The 10,885-nt window shown below is 34.0% G+C and overlaps 1 protein-coding gene across 1 annotated transcript; it reads right to left on the bottom strand.

Moving 5' to 3' along the window:
* Window positions 1-9,518: 9,518 nt before the first annotated feature.
* On the bottom strand, window positions 9,519-10,358 carry LOC109607001 (histone-lysine N-methyltransferase SETMAR-like). The gene is made up of 2 exons (XM_049963305.1): window positions 9,930-10,358; window positions 9,519-9,869 (listed from the first exon to the last, which is right to left on the bottom strand). The coding sequence occupies exons 1-2, from the start codon at window positions 10,356-10,358 to the stop codon at window positions 9,519-9,521; spliced, it is 780 nt and encodes a 259-aa protein (XP_049819262.1).
* Between the last annotated feature and the right edge of the window lie 527 nt (window positions 10,359-10,885).

Here is a 10,885-nt window from a genome sequence, read left to right as displayed (position 1 = left end):
CCTGTATTTAATAATATGCTACGGGGAGCTGCAAATGATATACGGGCGTATTATCTTGCTTAGTTAATGAATCAGGGAAGAAATACTGACTGATCTCTACAATCAACTTTTGATTGGGCCCCTTCCCTGTATGATTTGGTTGTTGGGGCATTTTTCCACATCTGTTTTCAGGAATCGGAAAATAAAATCGTCCGTAGGACGAGTCGGCCGGCGATTTTTACGAAGACAGCGAAGGCAGAAGAGGTGAGTCGGTACTAGACATGGCCCGCAGCCAATTCACGGATACGTATAAAATTATATAGAGATTTTATCCGCGATCATTAAGATTATTAAGGGCGGTGCAGGCAGTCAGCCAGGTATTGTTCGGGTTTGATGAATCGACATGGGATGTTTGCTTGAGCTGCCGTACACTTGGAATATGGTCAGGAGGTACGTACCATCGGCACCATTGAACGATACGTAAATAAAACACTGGTCGTACATCAAGGTTAATGGTATTAAGGTTCTTAATTATTATAATACCGGGATCGGACCCGGTGCGGACCAACTGACATGTCAAAATAGCTAATCACTTGCTTAGAAGACAGCGGTAGCTACATCCATTTACTACATTAATAGAAATCACTTTTCTCTTTCACAACAGTTTCAGAGTACTTGGGATTTCTCAACTGATCAATGGTTAAACGGCAAATAAAATAAATTTCAGTGACTTCATAAGGTTCTGTGATGAATTAAAAAAGCCAGCTAATGATATTCAGGCCATAGGCTTCGTAGAGGCTTAAGCAGAATTTATGAACAATATTTTGAAATATTAATTAGTTTAAGCGAAAGATAATAATCAATTCATATGTATCCGGGTAAAAATAAGCATAATATTGTCATTTATCTTAAGAGTTTTTGCATGTTCAATTTTATATGTCATTAATTAAAAAATATTAACAATATAAATTATAATAAATTAAGATAGTCTTATCGTTTGTCATTTGGCCTGGGCGTGGGCGAGTTACTTAATGGAATATATAATTAATATAACTCATTATGAATAAATTAATTATTAATATTCAAATTGGAAAAGCCTGTAACATGGTCCCCGTTGTTTTTTAAAGCCATTTGAATAACAATAATAACCCAAGTGTTAGATCTCCTGTCAAAGACCATTAAAATAAAACACGTCTATGACGCTAATACCATCTTTTATTTTTGCATCAGGGACATTCCTTAAATGAAAGCCTTAATTAAACATAAAAATGTCACCCTTAAGAACAATACGAATTACCAATCGTTAAAAATTAGCATATTAAACGGTATCGATATTAATTAATTTGGGTAATTACATTGATTAATGTGCCTTAATGAGTGGTGATTATAGTTTGTTGTGGAATGGCCCGCGTTTTATATTCAAATAAACATAATAAATATGTTAATTTTGCCATTTGTTTAGATTTTTTATGCGGTTTTGACAGATATTTACTGTAAATTTGTGTGTTATCTGTAAATTTATCATGATTTTTATGTTGAGATTAAGACAAATAATTTATTATTTGGATATTTATACATCTTAAACACACACAAGCGCGATGGTATTGGTTTCATTCATAAATTTGCCTCCAGATGACTAATTAACATAAAATCTGACCAGTTTTTTATTTCTGGATAGAAATGTGGGTTACGTGAAACCATTGTGTTAACGAATTTCGATGTAGTCTTTGCTGTTCGATATAAATAATAATTTTTACACACACAATCTGGTCTATGAGAATTTATTATTTATGGCGGAATATTAATAAACTGACGGAAACTCATTATAACTTGACTTGATTATTTTAGGTGTGTTTAATAGGAATTAAACGAGTATAATATGTTAAAAATATAATTGCCTAGATAAATCATCGATAAAATTCAAAATTCAAAAAAAAACAACAGATTATTGATTTTGTTCCCATTCAATATAATATAATATAATATAATATAATATTTTTATTGTTGATTTACCCATAGATATGTCTAATAGCTCAATATTCTGATGATACAACTTCTTTGTCTAGCTATAAAAATACTACAATTGTTGTGGAAAGTGAAAATTAACCCAGATAAGTAACAAGCAATTTTCTTTAAGAAGCGAGTATTCTTGAAGTAATTTCTGATGATGAAGACACTGAATAGTCAAATCAAGGCAAATATTTTAGTGTTATCATTGACTTTAAATATGTTAGACGTCAGCAAATAGAGTACTTAAGTGTTAAATCAAAGAAGTTTTGTTCCCATTTTTTATAGTATTTTTACTATTAGTTTCGAAATGTTTAGAAGAGGAAATAGAAAATTAACCCAGATTAGTGTCAAGTAGTGAGTATTCTTGATGAAGTAATTTTTCATGATGAAGACACTGAATAGTAAACTCGAGCCAAATATTTTGGTGTTTGATTTTAAACTTGTTAGACATCAGCAAATAGAGTACTTAAGCGTTAAATTAAAGTAGTTTTGCTGCCATTCTTTATAATATTTTTACAGTTAAATTGCCCATATTTAGAAAAGTCCAGTTGTCCAATATGCTGACTATACAGCCTTTTTTTCTAGCAAACTGTACAAACACTACAATTATTGTAGGAAATGATATTAACCTAGATAAGTGTCAAGCAGCTCTTTTTAGGAAGTGAGTATACTTGATTGAATTTTAGTTGATGAAAACACTGAAATCAAAAAAGTTTTGTTCCCATTCTTTATAATATTTGTACTGTCAGTTTACCTATACTTAGAAATGTCCAGTTGTCCAATATGCTGACGATAGAGCTTTTTTGTCTAGCTGTGAAAAGTGAGAATTAACCTAGAAAACTGCCAGTCATTCTTCTTCCAGAAGAATTAAGTATTCCTAATGAATTTGTGAACACATTGAATGATCTAGTCAAAATTTTGGAGTAATCCTTGATTAGAAGCTTGTTTGGCATCAACAAATAGAGTATGTAAAGAGTTAATTCGAACTTTTGTTCTCATTCAATATAATAAATTTACTACTGATTTTGTCATTCTTAGAAATGTCAAGTTACCTAATACGCTGATGATATATCCTCTTTGTGTAGTTGTGAAAAAAATGAAAATGAACTCAAATAAGTGCCAGTCATCTTCTAGAAGCGTGAAGTATTCCTGATGAAGTAAGTTTTGATGACAAATAGATTGGATGGTCTAATCAAGTCAAATATTTTGATGTTGTCCATGACACTAAACTTTTTTAGATATGCCCATTTGTCTAATATGCTGATAGTACAGCCATTTTGTAAACGCTTCCAAATTTAGCTTTAAAAGGCAAATTATTTTGCCAGAAATAATATGTTTAATATTTTTTTTAGTTAATCCATTCGCTTAAGAGCTTCTTATATAGAATCAAATAATCACTTTCCTTGAGGATAAACTTCATAGGACTAAAATAAACTTTTCATTCACATAATTTTATTACTTTCCATTTGTGATAATTAGTTTCCTTATCGTTTCTAATGTTATATCAATGACATTTACGATCTAAAAATATCTAAATGGAGTATTAAAAATACGTTCTTTTTCTATAGAGAGACGTCTGTGGCTAATTACCGTGATGGTGTGATAAAATTAAATAGACTGATAAGAATCGAACACACACATAAGACCCGAAACAATCTCGGTCGAGGATCAGTGTGGTCGAACGAATTGACCATTCAACCCCTGGACACGTCTTCGAGTTCCACTTAATGGCCCTAATTACAGTAAACATCTCATCAAAGCCACCTTTTACTTTCTTTGCACTTATCAATGTTCAGGTGTATTTGCGGTAATTACGAATGGTGGCGTGCGCAATTAAGCGCAATCACCGTCGCACCTATAATCGTACCGCAAATATGATTAAAATCTCGGATAATTAGGATGTAAATAGGAGTATATTGGCAGCTGAAACAGAGGGGAAAAACTGATCAACTCGGCGCTAATATACGATAACCTATAAAGTGCCAAAGATGGATTGTGGCGTTGCACGCGATGTCGGCCTGCATCTTGACTTTCCAGACCTGGGACCATGCTGTTTTGTTAACACGTCGTTCTTTCGCGATTTACAACGCGAATCGTTCAAATACATGTTAATTATGTTGCCTCTCCATCTCTCTTTCTCTCCCGTGCCTTCAACATCACTATGACCTCTTCATTTGAATCATAGAAATACTGGCAAAAATTGTATTGCCTAAACGGTGCAGGCAAAAAGGATAATGTGTGGATGTGAAGCTTCTGCACGTTGTCGGAGGTGGTGGAGGAGTAGGCCGCGATGAGCACCGGCAATTAGTCAGTAAACAAATAATGAATGGTCCATAAATAAGACAGAGTTATTCGTATTCGCCCCGTAAAATATGTGGTCGTGTTGTTAATTACCTGCGGGGTTAATTAACGGACTGGCTCAGTGTGCCAATGCATAATAAATACTCGCTTTCCAATTATAGCCTCGGTCCGTTCGGCAGGTTCATTTACACCGGTGATAATAATATTTCAAATATTTGTACGAGCGTTAATTGTTGTTTCTCTGTGCGCCTGCGAGTCGTGGGAGTATTAATTGCGTGATGTTGGTAAATCATTAACACTTCGGGAAAAACGAGATGTGCCTGGGTCCGTTTTAAATGTAAACCTCGCACGAAGACTCGATGATTGCTTCTTTGCTCTTCTCTTATATGTAATTATACATGTGTACGTGTGTACAGATAAATATGAAGAATCCGTTTTCAACTTTATTGCCTCTTAGTCAAGATGGTTTAAGTTACTTTCAGAATCTAGCTAAACGTGTGATATTCCTTCCTTAATCTGTCCAAGAGGAAAGATGCAAAAGCCGACCATACTCCACATGTAAGTTACCCTTTAAGAAAAAGTAACGGCTAAAATTTTTTGATACAGTGCTTTTAATAAAAATTTATTTATTAATTTATTCTTTAAACACACCAAGACAGAAATTTTGTCTAAAGTTTTATTCCGAACAATAAAGTTTAGGTAACAGGCAAGTGTATTGACTGACTTGTCTAAATGTATTACTTCTACTAAAATTTTGAATTCTTCTTTTTTATTTGCACTTTGCTAAGATGACATAAGTCAATTTCAAAATCAAACTAAATATGTAATATGTCTTCTTTCTAAATAGTTCAAAGAGGAAGTTAGAAACACTGGTCTTATTCCATATGGAAGTTAACCCTTTAAAATGAAGGACTGTCTATGATTTTTTTGTTGAACTATTTTGAACAATTTACAGATATATATATATATATATATATACAAATCTATTTCGTTACTTTTAAAATTGAATTGTTTGAGTTCACACATTTTCAATTTATTCTTTAAATATACCATCTCAGATATTCTATCTGAAATTTTATTCCAAATAATAATAAACAGATATATTGAGTAAAATCTTTAACTGACTAAGTGTATTTTTCCTACAAATATCTTAATTTTTTCTTTTTTATTACCTCTCAGTCAAGATGGCTTAACTATTTCAGAATCAAATTGGAAACACTGATCTTACCCTTTAGTAAGAACAACGTATTGTTTGAAAATATTTTCAAAATCTATTTAATTATTTTTTAAATTGAATTGTTTGTTTGAGTTTACATGTCTTCAATTAATTCTTTAGACAGGCCAACTCTGTCTAAAACTTTATTCCGAATATTAAAATTGAATGAATGACATCTTTAAATGAAATGTATTTATTTCTTCTACAAACATTTTCTATTGCATATAAATATTTTCAAGAATTCTTTATGCTTATTCACATTTATACCTTATATCTTCTTTAAATATCCAATAGTTCTATGTTCTAATAAAAAATAGACACTGCTGAATGTAGCTGATTAAAACCCGCAATAACTAATAAACAAACAAAATTAAGATCACCGCAGTAATGAAATCGGTATGGCAAATAGCATTGGTAAATAAATCGTCGGGTGGTAATAAATCTGGGCATGGGCTGTCGGTGGTGGGCCGCGTGCAAATACGTTAGGGAGGCCCAGGGTCCTTAAGGTCGCAGCCGGGGTAATGACAGGCCATACTAATTTGTCAGTATAATTGGTGTGTTGGCGGCTCTGCCATACGTCCGCCAGGCCGATTTTAATTGTCCGATCGGCGACCGCGTTAATTGTTCTTGTTGCCTCGACGTCTTCGCCAGGTATCTTATTAATCCAGGTACGGGTCCACCATCACAGCCACCACTTTTAAGTTTGCGCCGGCGTGCAACAAACACAATGTGTCCAAAATTACACGTTGACGAAAGAAAATATAAATAAATGTCTTCCTTGAGCGGAATATAAAGGTTATTTGATTCAGCAATCAATAACCGAGAGTGGGAGTCCTGTCCTGATAAAAGTGTCTCCCTGACCTTGTCGATTATTTCTCCGTATTGGTTTTCTTGATGGACGCGGTGTTTTTCGATAATGGTCCACTATTTGCTCCGACAAACCTCACACGATCACGGAAATGGTGATCTATGTGTCATACAATCAACACTTTAAATCCTGTAACAGAATCAATTTGTTTGATTTGTTGTTCTCGACGGTGATCGTCAATTAAATTGATAATTACGGACGGAAATTCTTTAATTTATTAAGACGAGTGTGAATGAACTAGGATTTCGGGTTTTAATCTGATGATTCGACGGTTATTTATAACTCGATGGTTCAGCTTTTGTTAACATCAAGTTATTGTACGATTAAGTAAACAAAGAAAATTAAAATTTTAAACGTGAAATTATCGGCAGCAGTTTTTCATGGAACAGTTTTTCTAACCACACCACAAAGATGCAAAATACATAAACATTAAATTACAAACACATGTCAAATTTGTATATTGTTAGAATTTGGACAATGCTCCGGGCCAAAATGGCGTGTCATTATTTTTTAAAAGGTATTATAGAAATACACAAATTATAGAATTTAAACAGAGGATAATTGTTGTCGTGAGTCTTCCAAATTTTGAGGTTTACGAATCATTTTTTTGTCGATCTACAGACGTCGAATTTGCACAACAACGGCACAACATTGATCTGAAATCATAAATTGTAGCTTCTCACTCGTTTTAATGCCATAAAATAGCACCGTGATGGTTATACAAGCATTTTTTCGTGTCTGAAAAATCCGAACACCATTCACAGCATCCTATTAACATTCAGCGAATTCCTCGCAGTTAATTAGATCCCTACCGTAATGACGAATCAATGAATAAAACATTCTTAAGCAAATCCAAAGTGTATCGGATATAGTTGTAATTATTATATCAGTTGGAAATGCTCTTTAATGTAATTGCTTTATCACAGAATGTATGGGCACATACAGCTTAGAGCGGAGCTGCCTGAATGAAGCATAATTGCGCAGTGCGGTGCAGAAATTGTTGTGCGTACCCTTGTGTGCTAAAATGCTGAAGAGAAATTATACAAACCGGGAACGGTAAATCCCATTTTGAGACGGGCAAAAATGCCCGTATCAGTTGCAGATCGATTGTATGAATTTATGAGTCTCCTTAGGATATATTTTGTATAATAGAACCAATCTAAATGATGCCGTGGCTTATTTGCATAATACAACGTTCGTTTACTTGGCCATAACGATCTCAAAACAACGTCTTCCTACGTACACAACCATCGAGGATACAGTTATTTGCAGCAATTAACTCGACTATTTAGAGATATAAATAAGCATTAGCTCAAACGGAGACAATATCGCACCTCGTGAATCATTTGTTGGAAGGATCGAATCACAAAAGTGGTGAACGCCACGCTTTAAAATGACATAAATCCAACGTGTATATCACAATAAAAACGGCATTCTTGTCTAGGTAAATAATGGCCAATCAACTGGATCATATCGTGGCGAGTGACCGTTTCAAGAACAAGGAATCCACGCAGATGACAAAAGATCTTAATCAGGTGTCAATGGGCTCGTTTCAACACAACTTAACATTATGGCACTGTCTAATGAAACTAGTTTTACTCAAGGGAATTTATAGTTGAACACTTTGGAGACGGGTTGTTAATGGTGTAATGCAAATTTACTGGTCGAATTGACGTTTTCACCTTCGTATGGAGCTTTTCAAAAAAATATTCTTAAGACGTTTGACAGTTTAATGGTCCTGTGACAGGAGGAACGACTGGATGATAAGAGAATTGAGGCAAATTTGGAAGTAAGATTCGTGTGAAACAAAGGACGAAAATAACAATTGTTAGATGACATACGAAAACAGGATTTTATATAAAACAACTCAATAAATTTTTATTAATTTATGATGGTCTTGACATTGAACTATAAAAATTGTTTATAGGAACGTACTTTTTTTAATATTAATTAACACCGCCATAAAATTATTGCGCGACTTTTAAAACAGCTTACGTATCATTAGTGCAATAAAAGTTGCTCTTTTCAAAGTGTAATAAACATCTTCATTATTGCTCTCTAGCATATCGCAGATGTTTGTACGATGCCAGGCAATGAAAATCGATATTTTCACATATTAAATAATGAAGGATAAAATTAAAACGCACTGTGTGGTACCACTGCTTTTATGCATATTAATGCGGTAAGAACAAAAGGAGACTCGCCAGTGTGTCTTATTGTCGTTAACTATTCATAATAAGGAATTTAATCACATTACTTATATAATGAACATGTTAAAATATGAAAATCAGTCCGTCACCCTTTTGAAAAATAAACAATTCTTCCAGTGTGCACAACAACGGACTGGCAACGATCCTTGTGAGTAATTATTGCGGAGATAAAACGAGATGGTCGACTAAATTAGCTGGCCGACTGTATTGACGGTGATCATTTTCATAATTCATAATTTCATTAATTTGTTACTTCGGGCTTTGTCACGATTTTATGAGGAATATTATCAGGTTATACTCGAGTAAAATTATCTCAGTAATTATTAGTGAGCCTTAAGAATTTAATAAATGCATAATTAATGGTTAATTACCAGAGGAAAAACATTCAGGCTAATTTTATGTTAATCTTGATACCTGCCCGAATAATATATGGGGATTTTTTTACTAAAAGAGATTTAAAACATTGATATTGCTCTTAATGTCGGACCTTGTAATTAAGAAAAATTCGAAGCGTCTAGTTATGCATTTTTTACATAATTTTATAATAACCGTCTCGCCTTTACGTCCAAAAATAAACAGCCGACAGTTCAACGTTCTATAACAACCACAGCCACAGCCATACGAAATTTTGCAAATCAATAATTGGTCAAATTATCTTTTAATTTGCAGCCATTATAATTTACTACTAGAAATAGTCGCCGTCCGTTCATTCAACAAACATATTACACGAATGACGTTCGTCCTCTCCGATAACACTAGTTTACAAAGTGGAAAAAAATCTACCTTTTAAATAATTTTCTTATAAATTTTGGTGGAAGAATGAATTTTTGATTTTTTTATTATTTATTTCCGGAGTTGCTCCTAACAGGCCAATTAAAAGTCCCCGGTCTACCATAGTAAAACACATTTTTTTGGCAAAATTCGATTTTATTATTCAACATAGTTGCCTTGGAGTGCGATACGATTTGTCTTTCGCTTCAAAATAAGCCTCAGTTTCGACGATTACTTCTTCATTGGCGCTGAATTTCTTTCCAGCGAGTATTCTTCTGAGGTCTGAGAACAGGAAAAAGTCGCTGGGGGCCAGATCTGTCGAATACGGTGGATGCTGAATCAATTCGAACCCCAATTCATGCAATTTTGGCATTGTTTTCATTGATTTGTGACACGGTGTATTGTCTTGATGAAACAGCACTTTTTTCTTCTTCAAATGGGGCCGTTTTTTAATGATTTCATCCTTTAAACGATCCAATAACGCTATATAAAAATCGCTGTTGATGGTCTGGCCCTTTTGAAGGTAATCAATGAATATTATACCTTGCGCATCTCAGAATACTTATGCCATAACCTTGCCAGCTGATTGTTGTGTTTTTCCTCGCTTTGGATTCGGTTCATCGTGTGCAGTCCACTCAGCTGACTGTCGATTGGACTCCAGAGTGAAATGATGGAGCCATGTTTCATTCATTGTCACATATCTACGCAAAAATTCAGGTTTATTGCACTTGAACAGCTTCAAATACTGCTCAGAATCATTAACATGTTGTTGCTTTTGATCGATTGTGAGCTCGCGCGACACCCATTTTGCACACAGCTTTCTCATGTACAAATATTCGTGAATGATATGATGCACACGTTCAGATGATATCTTCACAATATCTGCTATCTCGATCAACATCACTTTACGGTCATTCAAAATTATTTTGTGAACTTTTTTAATGTTTTTGTCGGTGATACCCTCTTTTGGGCGTCCACTGCGTTCGCCGTCTTCGGTGCTCATTTGACCACGTTTAAAATTAACATACCAATCAAAGAGGGTTGATTTTCCTGGTGCAGACCCCGGAAACTCTTCATCAAGCCAAGATTTTGCTTCAACTGTAGTTTTTTCCTTCAAAAATATTTTATTAGCACAAGAAATTCTTTTTTTTTTCCATCTTTTTTCAAATAACAAAAGTAGCTACACTCACAACGCAATATCTCACAAACTAATGGAAGGACTGCGGTCAAATTTTGACACGTATCGTTTGAATGTTGGTACTAACTAAAAATCATATGGATATAATACTGGCACCGCCAGCTGTGTGTCAGATCGGAGACTTTTCAATTGGTCTATTATATAACTCGAAATTTAATTATCCAATTGGACTAAGCTAAATGAACTACATCTTTTATTTATTTACAATAGTTTTGAGGTTGAACCAGTACTACAAATATCAGAGGCTTTAACATCTTTAAAGTCAGTTTTTCGGTGAAAAATCAATTCACCATTAGTGAAAGAAAATTGGAATTACCACAGAATAGCCAAAA

This window comes from Aethina tumida, chromosome 2 (genome assembly GCF_024364675.1).
Source record: "Aethina tumida isolate Nest 87 chromosome 2, icAetTumi1.1, whole genome shotgun sequence".
Classification (NCBI taxonomy): Eukaryota; Metazoa; Arthropoda; class Insecta; order Coleoptera; family Nitidulidae; genus Aethina; species Aethina tumida.
Note: the sequence above shows the minus strand (reverse complement) of the source record. Positions and strands in the feature narration are given on the sequence as shown.

Excerpts from the sequence above, each read along its gene's own strand:
- LOC109607001 (XM_049963305.1), bottom strand. The coding sequence starts at position 10,358 with ATGAGCACCGAAGACGGCGAACGCAGTGGACGCCCAAAAGAGGGTATC. Across the intron at positions 9,870-9,929 it reads CACAACAATCAGCTGGCAAG|GGCCAGACCATCAACAGCGA; the intron begins GTTATGGCATAA and ends TACCTTCAAAAG.